Source organism: Chroicocephalus ridibundus, chromosome 1 (assembly GCF_963924245.1).
Source record: "Chroicocephalus ridibundus chromosome 1, bChrRid1.1, whole genome shotgun sequence".
Lineage (NCBI taxonomy): Eukaryota > Metazoa > Chordata > Aves > Charadriiformes > Laridae > Chroicocephalus > Chroicocephalus ridibundus.
Genome location: NC_086284.1, coordinates 87088684 through 87106866, shown reverse-complemented (window position 1 = coordinate 87106866; position 18183 = coordinate 87088684). Strand labels below are relative to the sequence as shown.

At 41.6% G+C, this 18183-nt stretch overlaps 1 protein-coding gene across 4 annotated transcripts in view; it reads left to right on the top strand.

Annotated features, from left to right (window-relative positions):
- The first annotated feature begins 241 nt into the window (after positions 1–241).
- Positions 242–18183, top strand: part of SCML2 (Scm polycomb group protein like 2) — a 71973-nt gene continuing 54031 nt past the window's right edge. For 3 of the 4 annotated variants that reach the window (XM_063342534.1, XM_063342525.1, XM_063342509.1), the window contains exons 1-2: positions 242–674; positions 14024–14131. In XM_063342534.1, coding sequence (XP_063198604.1) covers positions 14110–14131 — 22 coding nt within the window. In that variant the 5' untranslated portion in view covers positions 242–674; positions 14024–14109. Of the gene's footprint in view, positions 675–1138; positions 1271–14023; positions 14132–18183 lie in introns of those variants that run through there. The other variant, XM_063342518.1, reaches the window with a different exon arrangement.

The window sequence follows — 18183 nt, the reverse complement described above, 5'->3', positions numbered from 1 at the left end:
ACGAACACCTGCCGTGGGGTGACCCCCCGCCCCTCACAAAGCTCCCAGGGCGCCGGATCCCCGACCCCTTCCCAGCCGCCGGCGCCCCGCCACCCTCTCCCTCCTTCCGCGCCGCGGCGAGGGGACGGGAAGGGAGCACAGACGGCGGCCGGTGCGCCGGCCCCTGCCGTTTCCACCGAAGCCCCTCCGGCCCCGGCCCCGGCCCGCCGCAAGATGGCTCCGGTCGAGCGGGGCGCCCCTCGCCCCCCCTCCCCGTCTCACCCGGCGAAGGGACGGCGCCAGGTTTGAACGCGGGAGGACGGCGGGTAGGCAGCGGAGGGGAACGGCAGGGGCGAGGCCGGACGGGCTGCGCTCGGCGCCGCCTCACGGGCCCCCCGCCTCCCCAGACGGGGCGGCTCAGCTCCTAACGGGGCCGCCCCCCGCAGATACAGACCAGGCACAGGGGGGCCGCCCCCAGCGAGGGGCCCGGGACCTCGTACTGCGCCTCCGCCGCCGCTTCCCCCCGCGGCGGGCGGAAGGGGGGCGGGTGTGAGGCTCGCGCCCCCGGTGCCGCTGCCGGGCATGCGCGGTGCCCCCGGAACATGGCGGCGGCGTGAGGCGGGCGAGGGGCAGAAGCCGCTTGACAGGCGCGGCAGCCGGCGCGGGACGCTGGGGACTCGCTTTCCGTCCGCCCGGTGAGTGGCGGCGGTGGCGCTCTCTGCAGCGGCGGTCAGGGGAAGGGAGGAGCGGGGAAGGGGAGGCGAGGCGGGGGTCGCGCCCCCTCCCCGGGCTCCCACCGCGACCCCCGAGCGCCGCGGGGAAAGGAGAGCGGCGGCGGCCCCGTCCCCTTGTCCGCGTCCCCTTGTCCCCATCCCCTTGCTTTCCTTTCTAGCTGCCGCCCGCCCCACTCCTGCTAGCCCCGCCGCGCTGGAGGTGGCAGCGGGTCCGGCCGGAGCTGCCCCGGGCTCAGGCGCCGCGTCCTGGCCTTTGGGAACTGCCCGCTCCCCGGGACGGGCCCCGCTCCCTGCCGCCGACTCCGGCGGCGTTTGACAGGAGCGCGGGGAGGGAGGACACGCCTCCCCCGGCGAGGGCGGCCCCGTTGCCTCCCCCGCCTCCCCCGGCCGCCCGCCGCGCCCTCCCGGGGGCGTCCGGCCGGGCTGCGGCTGCCCGTGTCCCGCTCCTCGCTGCCGCCGCGCTGGGCGTCCGCCCCGGCCGGTGAGGTCCTGGGAGGCGGTTGTTCAGCGGGAAAAACGGAGGCGCGTTAAAAATTCCGTAATTCGGAGAGTGTTCGGTAAGGGGGGGGATGGGGCTGGCCGGCGGGCGGGGGGCGGGACGCGGGGGAACGACTTATCGTTCGGCTGCGGCTCCGGTCGCGTTTTCCTCACGGTTAAACTGCCGATTTAGAGGAGGTTTCGTCTTCTCCGCAGATGGGATCTATGGTCCAAAGAAAGCAGTTAAGCCTGCTCTGAAAAGTTCTGGTCTTGCGAGCGGTGCTCGTCATCGCTGTCCTCAGCCGCTGGGACAAACGGCAGAGCACGTTGCAATGCTGTAGTAATTAAATTAATATTCAAGTTGAATTTTATGCTCCGTTGGTCTTTAGCAATAGAAACTTTACGTGTCTATTGCAAGTGTGAAATTTTCTAAGTAGTTACTTCACTGCAATTTAAAGTTGATGCCTTTCCCTACAGTTATTTTCTGTTTCTCACTGGTTAATTAGGCTGTAGGAGATAGCCAGAAATCATCCTAAAGCCTAAAAGGTTTAATGAAGAGGTGAAATACTAATATCTTAGTGAGTTATAATGATGTAAACCTCGCTTGTGACTCATGCACGTTCTAACTAATGTAGACTTGGTGGTTAAAACTTTTAAAAGCATAGACTTTGTAGATTTGCTGTCAGCTTTTCAGAGCGTCCCGTGTCTGACTTGGAAACAGCTCTTCAAGTTTGACTGGTTATAAATTTTTTATCGTTCAGAGTAGCAGTCTTAAACCTTTGGATTTTTCAAGCTTTCATGCTGCACCTTACTCTTTGGAAGCGGCAGAGAAAGGCAGTCGGTGAGGCAGTCACTCGGGGTCGGTAACACTCCAGGAAGGCGTTTGCTGCGTTACGATTACATTCGAAGCTCTCACATTAACATCAGGTAATAAGTAGGGGAGTGAAGGCGTTGTGGCTTACTGATTCTCCACGGGCCACCATTGAGTGCTGCTCAGAGCGTGGCAACCCACAGCCCACGTGAGTGGCCTCGTTGGTAGCATGTCTGGGGAAATTACTTGTACAACCAGGCTGGGTGCTTGGGGGCAGGGGGAGCTGGTTTTCTCCCTTAGGGTGTCATAAAACTTAAGTGCTGTTTAAGGATGATATGACTTGAATCGATGTAAAGGGAAAGTACATTGAAGACGCTTCTATTTTATTTATGGAAGTTTCACAGTAATGCAAGCGGGAGGTTAACAGGAAGGAGTGCATGGTAAAACTGAAGTTGGGACCTGGAAGTACTTGCATGGCTTTTAACTTCAACATAGTCTGGTTTTGAATACAAAAGTAGTGTTTACTGATTTTGTTCGATTCTCAGCTGATGGAGTTGATGCTCTAGTTTTCTATTCGGTGTAAATATGTAGTAATATTTATGCAATAATAATATTTGTGTAATATCTTTCAGGTTGCTTGGTATTATGTATTTTCACAGTAATGTTCAGATTTGGAAAAAACAAATACTAGCTTTTGATTACGTGTTATAGTTGCAAGTATAAACTAATTTAACATTAATTAGAAGCCGTGTAGATACACAAATGTGACTGTCTGTAATTTGGTTGTTCTTAAAATTTGGTCTTATGTTAAGCTGTGATTTTGATGTAGGCAGGTTCAGGGAAGAAACAATGACCATCCTCTAAAATACGTTTCCTCAGACTTTGTATATTCTTACTTTGAATGTACAGATGCCTTTTTTGTTGTTGTTGTTTTCTTCCTTGCTGTGTCTGTCCTTGCTGTGTCCAGCTCCTGTGCTCTTGTAAGGCAGAGGCATTGTTTTCTGGAATAGCTGCTTCAGTTCAAAAGAGGCGTTGAAGAGTAGTGTTTCCTTGACAAAACCAAGTGTAATTTTGTTTTCACCAGAGTGAAATTTGTAGTACTGAGGAAGTATTAATTCCAATATCTGTCTAAACATTGCGTGTATAAACGACGACGCAACTTTACTTAAGAAGAGAGAACGTGAAAAAGCCTGAAGCGAATTTCGATAGCTCCTTCTGCCCTTTGTACGTGGGTGTCTTTTTCTCATGATTTTGTCTCCTTGTTTTCTTACTGTTTGAGTTGGATTGTGAGCTGCAAGTGAGACGTGTTTTCTCCCTTTACTGTTGCAGTCGATCCGTAATGGAATGGATGTATAGAGAGAAATGAGGTCTGCAGTAATTATCCCTTGATATTAAATAGCATCACTAACAGGAAATGACATTTGTCATTAATTGTCCAGGACACTGCAGCTGGCTTTCTTGCTTGTCTGGATACACCTACCTCAAACAAGGATGGGTGAAATAAACAGTTATTCTTGTATGCTTTAAGATAAACTTTGAAAATGCTATTTGACAGTCTACTGTAATATTTTCTAAGTGTAAAAATAGAACAAATTACAGGTAGAGACTGGGACACTGCTTCAAGGAGTCTACACAAGGGAGGTTGTTAACCGACTTCTTGACCTCTGGGCATTTAAAGTTCTGTTTATTCCCGTTTGAAAGAAATAGCCTTAGGCACCCAGCCTTAGTGCTGATTGCTTCTTCCAGAGATTAAAATCTTAAATGTAAAGGACTACGCCATTTGTGTTCTCTAAAGTGTAAGACATGCAAGGTACGCGGCCCAGAACTCTGAGATTTTTCTAGCATGTGGGAAAGCCAGAAAATCCCATATAAAATTGATGAGTCTTAATAAAGCAGTTTGTAAATATGAAGAAATGGATGCGTTAAATGGAAAAGTATTTGTGCTTGCATGTTACAGGTGTTTTCATGACATGTAGTAGTCCTGGTATTCTTGCAAATAATTCTGATTGCAGTTTGGCTCAATGTAATTGGAAGTCCCAGAATATTTATTGACATTCTGATATGATTTGGTGAACGATTCTTTTTTACTGTGATTTGTGTTTTGGTATATGAGAGGGTTTTTTATTAATCCAATTTGCACAGCTTCTTTGAAGACTTATTTTAAGGTCCAAGTGTTCTGTATTTTGGTTGTATCTTGATGTATTGGTAGGAAGCTTTAATATTAGTTAATATTAGTTGCATGCAGTTAAGTTTATTTTTGCACTGTAGTGATAACTGATAATGGTGAGGTACACGTAGTGTGTGTGAGCAGCTTTACTTATGATGTCTAAGTGGAGAGACGATTCATTTGCTTCATCTATCATTCATCATCTATCTATTCATCCATCTATTGTCTTCTGCGATGGGCAAGGGGGGCTTGTAGGAGTGGAGGAGCGGCTTCAGGTATCTGAGCCAACAGTGAGCAGGCTCCCCTTTTATCTGGAGCAGGTGTATAGATGAAGAGTAAGCGATGCATAAATGGTGATGATGACCCTCAGACGTACTTGTATCTCTTCCTTGTTAGTCTTTCTGCTTGGTCAGCAGGGACATAGATCTGGAAGAAAGTCAGGAACCGCATCACAGCCATTCAGAAAGCAGCAACTGTCTTTACAAGCTGCCTTCTCTCTTTTATTTGGGCTTGCTCTGGTATTTTCTCTTGTGTACCGTGGACACTGGACACAGGTATATACAACTAGACTATTTGTAGTAGAGGGTATATACTGTCTCCTACCCTTAGCAAGTCTTCTCCCAAGATCCCTGTCACAAAAAGTAACAGCTTTAGTTTCTATGTCCTTGGAATAGGACCAAAAATCCAGTATTTTCTTATCTTGGATCTAAATGACTTGAAGTAGTATACACTTTTTCTTTGTGATGGTAAGTTACATGTCGCTCTTATTTCAGCAGTGTAGATTCAAGACGGATTCGTAGTTCTAGAGTTTGACATGCCTGCTTTATGGGTAGTGCTTGACGATTTTGAATCCAAATTGGTGCAATACTAAGTGTGTGCTTCTTGTGGTTCTTCTATGTGCTCTCTTCCTGTCTTTCTGAATTACTTGCAGAGCCTAATATCAAAGTATTACTGAAATACTAAAACCTTTAACGTAATTTTAGTGCTCTTCCATTTGTTTTAGCAGGTGGGCTAGGCTTTCTGCTCCACAGGGAAAATGCTGTATAGATATCTTATGTCCAAACTAATCCGAAAGTACTTTTTCTTTTTTTGGATTTGTTCGAATAAGCTATATGCAGCTTAAGTATGAACAGCGTTTTGGACTGTTATTTTTTTACTCATAAATGATACATTCTCTGTGCAGCTCCCCATTTGTATGTTGTCATCTAAACCCAAGCAAGACATTGCATTAAAGGCAGATGTCCTGGTTAAATAATTTGACTCTAGGCCTTCAGCTTCACAAATCAGGTCAAATTCTATTTAAGATACCAAAGGAATTCAGTCTTTTCATGAAAAGGGCAAATTTCTTTGATGGAAATCTAAGTCTGTTGTCTTCTCAAGGTAACATGATATCCCTTTTAGCATTGGGGAAAGACAGGGTTGAGCCTTTCATCATCTCTAGAATACATTAGTTCAGGGAGCATCTGAAGTTTATAAAACGTACAAGAGGGTAGCACCATTTTAATGAGGTGCATACCTAAAATGAAGCATGTACCATTATTTATGTACTGCATGGAATCAATTCGAGATTAATGCAGGGAGGTTCAGTGGAAGGAGTGCAGTTCTCAGGGCACTTTTAAAAGCCCATTTAAAAAGCAGAGTTTGTAAATGTGAGTCTTGTACACGGAGGAATGTGGAAGGGTATCAAAGCTGCTAAATTTGGTGGAACTCCTTATTGTCACTATCGTCTGTCAGGGGCTCAGAGATTAAAAGGGCTGTAGCATGTTTGGTGGCACTTCTCATACCAGGGTATGTGTACCCTGCACTGGAATGCTATAAAGAGGCAGACAGTGGTTTTCTGGAAAGATCAGAAGATATATGTACTGGATTTAATAATGAAATAGACAGTGTTATTATTAGCTGGAAAACTTTGTATGTGGCATGTAATTTTTTTTTCAGCTTGTTGTAGAAAAATGCTACCTGGGTCCTTGTCTGAATACTCTCCAGTGCTCACTGGTGTAAGCACTGGGTGGAGGAGGGAGGGAGGATCGCCTTCAGAAAGGTGAGCTCCAGAAGCAGCAGAAAGGGAGATGCTCTGCCTCTGTCTTGGGCTGGAGCTGCACACAACCAGTGAGAGCTGTGCTGAGGAAGAGGTGGAGGAGGTTGCCCCGTTACAGCCTGCTTCACCTGTGTTCTTTTATAATCGGAAAGTTGTCTGGGGAAGTGGGAGAGAGAGGTACGGATTTGCTGTGGATGTTCCTGATGCTTTGGGTCTTTCATCTTCTTCCATTTTTGAAAGGTGTGGCAAATACTTCTGCTGACTATTTGCAGCTGTCTAGTCCTTTGAGCACTTAGGAGTTGTCTTTTCTTTTCTGACCTGTCAGCACTAGGTAGCTGCAGAAATGTCTAGCAGCACTGAATGGTGCTTACGAATCTTTGTCCAAATAGATGGACAAATATTTTTGGCGGCATCTGCCTGGAGGATGAATTCCTTCCCTTGTGTAAGGGGATTAAAGAAGGATTTTCCTTTTTAGCTAGAGAAATAAGAAGTTGGGGAACCAGCACAGCCATCAGTACCAGCAGCACAGGTGAGCCCAGTGTGGGGATGCAGGTGTGCCTGGAGACTGCAAGCAGCTGCCTGGGGTTTTCTCCATTCAGAAGCATCCTCTGGAAGGGCAAGCCATCAGGAAATTGCTTAAGGGTTTATTTAGTTCTGGTTGGTTTGGTTTTGTACCCTGATTAGACACCGGTATGTGGGACAAATATAGTTGTCTCATTGTATAAGCCAGGGTACACCGAAGGGTGTCGCAGCAGCAGATAACACGTGGTGAGGCAAGTTCTGTCCTTGTTAATAGACAGTGGCAGGGAATTGTTTGGATTCTCAAGTGGGGAGAGAGAAACACATACTTTAAACACTGGAAGAAGATGGTAGCAGAAGTATATTGCTGCTGGCATTGAGTACAAGCAAGGGGAGGCAAGCGTGTTGCTCTGAAACAAGCAGACTCCACCTGGGGTGCTGGCAGCAGACTGATCCTATGCAGAAATGTCCCAAGACTGTTCTCCATGCGTTCAGTGAAAAAAAAAAAAAAACAAACCAATAAATTGTGCACTTTATTTGACTTGCGTAGATTTCTGCATCAGACTAAACGTTGTTTGTGTTTCTCCAGATACTCTGTTGGATGAACAAAAAGTCTGGACCACAGGGATGTATTTGCCGGCTACGAAATATGTGGCTAGAGCTCTGTTAGATCATATCTGAACCGAGCTCCCGCAGTACTTCTCGAGTTTGGAGGCAATGTAGGTGGGAGGAAGCCAAAGTTGCCTAAGAGGTTGTAAAATCCCCTTTCCACCATCCCTCCTCTGCTTGTCTTTCTCCCCCTTGTCCACTTATGTATACGTGCTCTCTGACTGCTGCTTTTAAAGCTGGTGGTATTGCTTGTTGTCTGCCAAAGACAAGCGCAGAAAAGCTCTATAGGGATCTCTAACATCTGGGCATCTCTTACTATGTTTGCAACAGCAATTTCTTTTCTCCCTTACCTGCTGTATTTGCACTGTGCTAGAAGTATGCTCGGTGCCTCACAGAACAAATAGTTTGAGAGCTCTCTTCTGTGTCGAGGGAGGCTGAGCTGAAGGCAGAAGAGATGTATCTGTGCGTAGAGAAAATTTCATGCAGGTATGTAGCTCTTAGCCCATGCTAAGCGTACAAAATTGTTGGGGTTTTGGTTTTTTGGTGCCTAATTTAATTAGTTTGCTTTATGAAAGAAATTTAAGTTAGGCATTTGAACAAAGCCAGGTTGAATAATGATGATGAATGTTTTCAGGAAGAGTACTCCAGGCTTGAAGGGGGAAGTGGAAAACAGCACAGAGGTTCAGTGAGCTGAATTCACCAGAATGTTTAAACAATTTGTCGAACGCTTGTGCTACTGTAAATATGTACTAGTAAACTACTAAAACTGGCAGTTTTACTTAAGATATGTAATGTAAGCGCTGCAAGTTGTATTTTTGATTTATTTGAATATAACGTTAAAATATCCTTTTATGTGGGAAGACTGGCATTTTAAGAATATTTAAAGCTGTTAATGGCCAGTCAGCCGCTTTGCTGAACTGCTGACTTCACACATACCATTTCCTTTTTCAGGTTTTTACAACCCCACATCTTCTGACTTTTAAAGCAGGATGGGGAGGGAGGAAAAGAGGAGAAAAGCTATTTTTATTTTGCACCGGTAGCCGTGGAGCAGCTCTGAACTTTAATTTTTAAAATTAATTGCAAGTTAGTAAATGTTCAATCTACATAACATAAATTGTTTCTGTTGTGTGTTGATACAAGCTATGCTGTTTGATTCGGAGACCTTACTTTTCTGCTGTTCCCACTTATAAGTATTTATTTTTTGTTTCAGGAATTTTTGGGACGAATCTTTGGTCTAAAGCTTGTTAATGTTGCTTTTGAAAATACACAACGCCTTGCTCTGTACTGGATAATACACTTAGTACAGTTTGAGAGTTTAGAGAGATTTTTGTAGTCTTGAAATGTATGACTTACTGTAATTACCGTTGCTCATATTCTAAAGCAGATCGTAAACTTACCTGGAGAGAGGGCAGAACATTTACAGGCAGTATTTTACTGCTGACAGCTTAAAAGTTTGTTTATGCTAATCACTTCATAAATAGTGAGCAGTACACTGTTGGCGACTTTCTGAGGAATTTTGCAAGTGCAGAAAACTCCTTCTTGATGTTGAGGCAAATGACATTACAAAATAATATTTGTAAAGTACTAAGTACCCACTCTTCCTTTAAGAACTTAAGAAATATTCAAACTTTGTTTTTTAATAATACATATGGCTAGCTAATACTTGTTCTTTTGAAAGCCCGTAAATTTGACAAAAGCCTATCTCTCCTAGCTCTGTTTTTATCAACTGGAAGAGAGTGGAAGAGAAGGTATTCAGATATATCAGCTCATTAGAAGATCTGCTGTATGAAAACATGGAAGTTTAATTTCCTTTCCTTGAAAGAATCTCACTTTTTCTTTTTTTTTTTTTTTTTTTTTTTTTTGCAAAGAATGTGGACTAAAAGGGATTCCAACTTGGATCAAATTTCTTGTCAGAACACTGACTGATTACGTATTTGTGTGCATAAATGAAAAAAGACCTGATCTTTAAGTTTCATTTTGAAATCATGTATGAGTAATGTTAAATAATACTGATTTTATAACTACAAAGCTTTTGTTACATTTTATAAACTTCTGATGCATTTGTGTAATTATTTTTTTTCTCCTAGCCTTTGAGATCTTAACTTTTCTATAACGATGTCACAGTATGCTCTGAAAGGTATAAACTGATTACGTCTATTACAGAAAGTATATGCTCTTGTGTCTTGAAGTATACTAAATGAGTCTATGCACTGGGTAACTTGCCAGAAAGTAAATTTTCAAGTGCTGGAAATTTGGAAATATTGCATGTTATAGAAATACTCCTTTTAAGTCTTACTTTCTTTATTTGCCTCTTTTCATCCCCTTAAAGACTTTTGAAACTGGTATGAAATAGGGTTTTTCTGTAAGACATGACAGATGAATAGATGATTAGGTTTAAAAAAAGGTATTCCGGATTCATGAAGGATAACTTGGAAGGAATGCAGTTAAGTCACGCTCCTTGTGGAAGCGACTGGTACCTGTAAGTACATGTTACCCATGGGTGGAAGCTGGAGTGGGAACCGCGGCTGCTGGACTGTGTGTCGGTCCACGGAGGGGGCTGTGCAGGTCCTTTTCTTGAAGGGCTCTCTGCTGCGTTGGCTGTAACAAACAGCAAGAAGGAGGCGAGGAGCGGTAACAGTGATAGGAGCGTGGTGATACTCGCCAGCAATTGTAGCTGGTGTCTCTTATGTTTCCAAAGCTAACAGCACATGAATGCCGGTGGTGAAAGCAAATGCAGGACTTGTACATATGAAAGAGTTGGGGGAGAATATTCCTTTTCTTACGTTGCGCCTATTCTCTGTCTATAACTGGTTTTGCTGTTCAAACTGTGCGTAATTCTTTTCCCCCCTTGCGTATGGAAATTTTATCTGGAAGCGTTTGTAGAAGAAAAAGAATGAAGAAAGAGAGGGGCGAGTAGAACTCCTTGTTCAGATTGAGCCTAAAAAATGTCTGCCTGTATTTCAAGCTAAAATTAAGAAGAACTTAATGCTTCAAAGTGTGTATTTTGTTAGATTGCTCTTCTGTGCTGTGTATCTGTATATACACATATATCGCATACATATACATGTATCTATATATCTGAATAGTTTCAGTCCTTATCCAGCAGAGATTGCCCATTGGTGACTGTCCCTTCCTCCCCTGAGGACAGCAGCGATGAGGTCTGAATTACTGCATTTATATGCTAGGGTCAAAAAGCTAACAAGCTCTGAGATTGGTATCACTGTCTTACCTCTGAGAATGAGATGCAGAGTCATTGACAGAAAAACCTTAATCTTTTTGGTGGGGACTAAACCCTCAATCAGCTGCTTGCTTAGGCTTATTTTAAATATTATATTTATCTCCGTAATTCTGTGCTGTGTATTTTTATGAGTGGGCACGCTGTCAAGATAAACTTGTGCTGGGAAGCCCTAAGTATGCATGACTTTTTTCCAGGACATTCGGCTTACTTGAGTGCCTGGTTTACAGTGAGAAGGATAACGGAGATTTGTAGCAGGCAAAATGGAGAATGATTTTGACATTTTCTGTAGAATACTAGCTTCTTTGAAATGCAGTAATACATGTCCTTCGAGAAATTCTTTCAAAACGAGAAGAGCAAAGTTAGACAGGAAAAATGTTTTCCATCCTGGTTGCTGACACCTAGTATTATGTAGTAGCAGCGCAGAGAGGGGGAAGGCTTAGACTTGTCCACTAATATACTGCTTTCTGACAAAGGGCTCGCACAGTGGGAGGTGGCTAGTAGAAGTGATTTGGGGATTAACAATAAAAACTTCAGTAAGGAATTAAAGGCAGATGAATGCTTTCCATCTGATTTTTAAAACAGTAACTAATGTAAGGGACGCTAATCAGAGAAGGAATAAAACTCAGTTTATGGGTTGAATTGAGATGTAAATGATGCAAATAATACACTTCATGAGTGTGGAGATCCTCCACAGCTCTTTAAATTGAACATATTATGATGGTGAATCCAGTGTTATCCTAGGCTCATGGATTTATATTTTTTTCTTCGCTTTTTCAGTTTCCTTAATTTACAGGAAACAGTTTCTCACTGGTGTCTGATATGAATTCTGTACTGCCGTTCCCTAAATCAATGAGTTTTGGCCATTTTCTGTCCATGACTGACAGTCACTATGCTTAGCTTAACTTTGGTTTTCATTCTGCTGCTTTGTGCACCCTAACGCCATTATGCTTCATCCTTGCCGTTGCGTTTCTTTCTTTGCTCGTATATTACTGATCTTGTTTTGTTTCATTTTTTCCCTTAATTTCTAGAAGCTGCTAGATTAATTTCTTAACCCCAGCTTTCTGTATCCCTCACTCGGCTCGCTTGCCAAGGTGTGCATCCAAGAATGCCTTGAGCTCTGTCCTTCCTACGTAATTTTGCCAAAATGCTCGTGGAGGTTTCTCCCGTCTTTGCTGGCATTTTTCTTCTCTTCTGTGGTGGTTGAGCTGTGGGTTGAGCCAGGCTGGTGATGGTGAGTGCAACGTAAGAGGACTCTGTCTTGGTTAGCAGAGGACGTAACTGCCTTGCTTACGGTTTGCCGCGTAATGATGCGAGGCGATGGAAAGCTGTTCCTAGGTCTGCCCCCGCAAAAGAAGATGCGCTTTGTGTCAGACTGACCCCGCTTTTTTTTCAGAGGTAACTGGCTTTCATTTTGCTGTAATTCAGCAGCATGTAGCAGTTGTTAGACGGAGGCTCAGAAACACCGTTCTTGAATGTTTTCTGTGCCAAACAGCACTATCTACAAGCTAATTTAATAAGCGGCTCTAAATTGAATACTTAGGTGTAACTGAGTTTTAAGTAGCACCTTTTCAAAGCAGTAGTTTATGGTATTCCTGCAGTTGGGTTTGTCTCAATTCAAACAGCGCTTTCAGAGCTTTCGGTTGTCTTATATTTTTAACAGGCTGGTGGGCATGCTGTAAAATAGCCTATCTGGTACAACACAAGCTAATGAAAAGCTGGAATCCTTTTTATGTTCTGACAGACGCTCCGGTTGTGCTAAACTTGATGACTATCACTGTGGGGTTGGAATCTTTATTACTGCACCAAGTGCAATCTGGTACTTGGAACAAAAAGATAAAAACCATGCACTGTTTTAAAGTAATCTGTAAAAACAGTTACTTTGACTCCGCATCACCTTTCACGATTTATTACTTGGAGCGGAAAAGCTTTGAATTTTTGGGGGAGTCTACGAAAGTATCAAGTATTTCAAATTTATTTGATGGCTTAAAAGGATTTCTGTTCTTAATCCTGATGATCACTTATGCTATGAATGCTATTGTGTAGCAAAGCCTGCTTATTTTATGGTAGTATTCAGTTTTATTTATAACTGCTTTCAAGTCTCAATCTTGAGAGTTTTTGTAATAACTGTCCAGCATGTTCACACACGGCACACACACTAAATGAATTCTTCAGTCACTGGCATTTTTAAAACCATATTTAACTAGTTTTAGCCATGGGACTTGCACTGTCTAAAGTTTTCATCGTGCAATCCATCACCATAGTGTGCAAGCTCCTTGAAGTTTCACTGAAATGTCACAGTTTCAGGAAAATACTGAGCTGTATGACACCTCTCTTGTTACGTGTGATGCATATGTGTAATTTTATATTTTTTTTAGCATGCGAGTATAAGATTCAAGAAATTCCAAGTAGATAACTTGCTTTTTAACTATTATTCCTTTTATGTAACACTGGAAAGGTGTAGCTTCTAAAAATTTTACTTTTGGCAAAATTAATCTTGGAAAAAGTATGCACTTTTTTACATTTAAAAAAAAAATCTCGAACTTTTCATGATATCAGCTTTAATCTCATGGGAGTTCCTTGAAACAAAGTGAACAAAGAAGATAATTCAGAAATTTGAATGTATTTTTACCTATTATTACTTGAACAGTTAATGGAAAAGGGTAATAAAATTGCTGGCTTTGTTGCTTTGAGGCTAAAAAGCTTCAAATGAGTTTAACTTGAATTGAATGCAGTCAAAGTTCAAAAAACTAGATGGTGGAATAGAAAACCACGGTAACATACACACCAAAAAATTAAGTTTGGTTTTGCTGTTTTACAATAGTTTAACTAATTTGGCCCTTCTAGTTTTTAAACCCTAAAAGAATGTGGCTTGTTGCTTTTATCTGCAGTTAGCGTTTCCCTAACAGGTTCTCTGTGCTCTGTTACAAGTGGTGGTGGGCAGCGGTATCAGTGAGTACTTGGGCCTTTGTGTAGATTTCTTACATTGGTGTTTAGTTTCCCCCTTCCACTGTAGTTGTGCAAGTTAGTGTGTTTTACCCAAAGATGTTTAAATTGATGATTGTTTAACTTTCCGCAAGTGAGGCAGGATGACTGGGTTAGGTATAAAAGTCTTTCTTCCATTTTTCAGTAATGTGTGTTTGGGGAAAAGGGAATAAAACGTGTTTTATATCTTTCTTTGTATTAGAAATCCACAGAAAATGCAAATAATACAATGAACTGTCTAAAACAACGAAATAAAAGTTTGGGTTCTGTACCCTTGCTACTTTGATATATCTATTGTTTACACACTGTTCTTCTACACATAGCTTCTTAAATGCTTGCAACTTAAAATCAGGAAGATAATTCTACACCAATACAAAAAAAAAAAAAAAAAATCCTCCTTTCCAAAAAAAGAAAACCCAAACCCCACCAACAGCCTCCCCCCTAACTTTGTTGTATTACTACTCCACAGGAAACTGTTGTGCTGAAAGGAAGAATTAACTGGTCTTTCAACTTCGGCCTTTTTATTGTGAGAGGGAAGATCACAGAAGTGTTACCATGGGGAGAACAGCAGCTAAAGGTAAGGCCTGGTAGCTTTTATCCAAGAGGAAAGAAAATAGGGAACCTGCTAAACTCTCTTTTTGAAGATGGTGGAATATTACTTGACAATTACTATGCTGTTAGATTAAAGAAGACAGTTTATATTTTATGCTGAATACAGGTAAGTTCAAACTTCACATTGTTTTAGAGTAAGTATGCTAAATTTGGCTTACCCTGGAGTTCTACAAGTTCAACCAAAGCAATTTTGTCCTGTGACAGCCTTGACGCCGTTACACTATTCTAAAATTGAAGAATGTGTCTAGGTGTGATGTTAAATAAAATGTAGTGCTTTAATCTGTAAACTGCATATAATTTAGCAGGATGATAACTTAAGTAGTACAAGGAAGCAAATTTTATCACAATGGATGGCATTAACAGCTGCCTCTTGAAGATAAAATGAAAAGTTTTAAAGAAATTAATCCACAAATGCACAGCGTACTACAAAGGTGTGATTTTTGCAGTGTCATGTCTTCAGAAGTTAATTGTGAGTTGTGAGTTAAGTGCTAAAATAAAGAGTGAGACTTAAGAAGAAACAAGGGCATTTGGGTTGGTGAAACAAACTGAATGTGAAGAGAGAGAAAGACCCGCTATCTGAAGCCAGGTTGCTGCTGCTTTTCAAAGCTTTCAGATGGGTAGTTTTGCCCCATAAAAGGCTGCTAACACTTTTGTACTTTTCTTGAGCTTTCCACCTTCAGCCCAAGCTGCTTTATGTGCTTGTGCACTCCCTTGGTAAATAATTGTCTTTTTCTAGAATAGATTTTCTGTAACGGTAGGAGTAATCCACTTAATTGTTGCAGCAAGAGTTTATGGAGGAGGCCTATCCCCTTCGCTTGTAGGTTTTCTGCATGGCTGTTCTTAAATATAGTGAAAGAGACACCCTGTTCCAGTCAGATAAGAATCCCACTAGGGAAGCATAAAAAAAGGGAAAGGAGACATTTCATGCTCTTGTCTTGATATCCTCAACTGTGTACGCTGAGGCTTGGTGAAGGGTAGCTAAAAGGTGCTCATAACTCTGTGTGGTAGAAAGTGAAGAAAGTCCCTTCCTGAGCAATGGTAAGGCTTGGGCTTGTCTTGGTAAACTTCACCTGAAGGCGAGCAGCTGTGTGGCATGGGAAGAGCAAATACCCAGAGGTATTTTATGTTCGTCAGGAAGAGACAAGGGGTTTCTTCGAGAAAAGTGGTCTCCTGCAATGTTTTGAACACCCATCAGAGTTGAAGACTTTAAGGTGGCTAAGAAATAGCTGTAGAAATCTCAAAAGCATGACTGTGAACTGCTTCTTGCCCACGCTGCACAGCAAGCAAAAGCAAGTCTTAGAAGATAACATATATATGCCTCCTCATGTAGCACACCATTCTGTGGTAAAAACTAATGCTATCAAAAGATGTGATGCTTGCCAGCACGCAGACAAAGCAGTCATCTTGTTTATTGAAAGGTTAACTGTTCCCAGAAAGAAGTGTTGTGGATTTTTAAAGCATCTCAGACAAGAAGCTGGAGTTCAGCATGGGAGTTTGCAAGAGGAACTATACACCAGGATTATCTTTACTAGACCTTATATTCCAAAGGTGCCTTTTCTGACTGATTGTTTTTTGGTTTGATTGGGTTTTTTTGGCATTCACGGATCAGTCAAGATAGCTTTGTCTTTTTTCTTCCTTGTCTCTAATTTCTTGCATGATAGATGTGGTTGCTCTTGCCTGTCTTCTGTTGAGTAATCTTATCAGCAGAAGAATTCTGTGGTTACAGATAGGGTGGGAGTAATGTAAACACATGGAGTTTTGAATCGGTAATCAGAAAGCACTATGTTAAATAAGCTTACTCTAATCTTGTCGTGTATCTACAGCTTTAGTTTATGAAGTGCACTGTAGAAAAACAGTTAATGAACAATAGAATATGCTGCTTTTGTAATTTTAGTATATTCTGTTTTATAATCATGCTACCTAGAAGAAAACAATCTTTCATGGGGTTTTGAAAATAGGTATTTAGCCTGTATGTATTATAGGCTACATGTATATATATTTACATAGCAAATGTATAAACTACATATGCTTATATGTATCACCATATTTTTAAAACTTTCTTGGAAAATGGTATCCCATTCTTTGTTCATTTGTTGTGTGTTTGGTTTTTTTTTTCTTTTTTTACAGAGAACTGAGTAGCATGTGATAAAGTCCAAAGTAGCAGCATTTCATTTGTGTTTTGACAAAATGATCTAAAACATACTCTGTTTTACACTGGAAAGTAGACTGCAACTTTTCTCTTTAAAAATGGACTTTATGAATAGAAGAAGATAGATAAGGAATTGAATTGACCTACTTTTTTGTCACCGTGATCTTCAAGACTCTAGAACAATAAATCTCTTCTCTCTCTAATGTATTAATAAAGTTCCCATTTTCAAGTCCACTTTTCAGGTTTCAGAGAATTAGTCATTCAGCGTAGCTAAGTGAATGAGATGGAAAGAAAATACTCTTTGTACCTGCAGAAGTATTTCCCTCTTTCATAACCCCATTTTTGAGGTTTGACCTCAAAGTTTGACCAAGCTGAGGGTCATATGCTAAGGGAGTCATCTTCTTCAGACCAGTAATTTGATATAATAGTCTTCCATGTCTTAATTTTGTTTTCTGTGATCTTTTGAAAATAAGTTTACTCGAATTTAGGATATCAAAATTTCAAATGTAGATTGGCATGCAATTAAAAAGAAGAAAAGAAAAAAAAAAGCATGTATTCCATGTTTTAAAGTTGGATTTTAATAAAATCTTATTTTCTTTAATGTTGCTTTTGAAAATAAACCATAAATTCTTAGCCACCCTAACTGAGGTGGTAGTAGATACAGGATATCTTATGTGAAAACAGGGTAGTAATTCTTGCTGCTAGTACCTCTACATCTGCTTAGACAAAACACTCCAGCTTTGTAATGGTCTAACCAACATTAAAGGTTAGAATGCGTAAAAGCAAGGGGAGCCTTTGAAAACAATCTTGGTTTTATTCAGACTTATTTTTGTATGCTTCTGCATGTGCTGGGTGAGCTTGAGTGTTTTAAAGAGTAAATTTCTCAGCATCAAAACCAAATGATAGTGGCGGTGGATGAAGATACTTCCACCTCAAATGAAATAGATGTTTATAATGCTATTGAGGAATCCGTTTCTTTTCATTAATGTCATCATCTCTTCTTCTTCTTATGGTTTTCTAATGGCTGATGATAAGAAAAACGTGTTGCTGAGTGTTCCATTTCAGCGTTTGTATTTGCTGTAATATTTGTGAGATAGGCACTAACCTTAACTGGTACAGGAAATAAATAATTTGGGTGGTGATTGTCAGTGAGAACTCATCTGGTGTCCAGGCTGCGGTTTTTCACATTCTTTCACCTGCTCTTGATGTCTCTCATCATGAAAGACAATCATCTTGTTTGAAATCTGGCACTGTTGGGTAGATACTCTTTCATGACTCTGTCCTTTCAAGCTTTGGGTGTTCACAGGAAGCAGTTATTAGTTTTTGTCTTCAGTAAGTCTCTTATGTTGGACTCCATTGGATTTCCTCTTCGGAAATAAGTGGATTGGGAAGTTATCTGTTCTGTAAGCTGGTAGCCTGATGTCTGCAACAGTCTCGTGACTGTTTTGGGGAAAGCTTGACTAACTGAGCTTGTAGAACATGGCAAAATGCTCTGCTGGTGATTGCCACCACCCAGTACAAAACTAGCTGTATTCAGTTCTATGGCAAAGAGGCTGGATGGAAAATATTTTGATCTGTAGGAGGGAGAAGGTGAATGTTAGCTTTGTGTCTTGTCATTGTTACTGAACTAGTTTTAACGCTATCCCTTCTCAGATTCCCCCTGGTAGTTATAAGGACCCAGGGTGTCCACTTGTGTGGGCACCATCCGGAAGCATTTCATCAGGTCCATCTGAAAGTGACCTCCATAAGGATTGTTTCTTTGGGAACCTATCAAGTAGAAAATGTTTCAAAGCAAACTTTTTTCAAAAGAAGAAAGAGCATGTAAGTCAAGAAAGAAGACTAAGTCAAGGAGTAAACATAGCATTTTC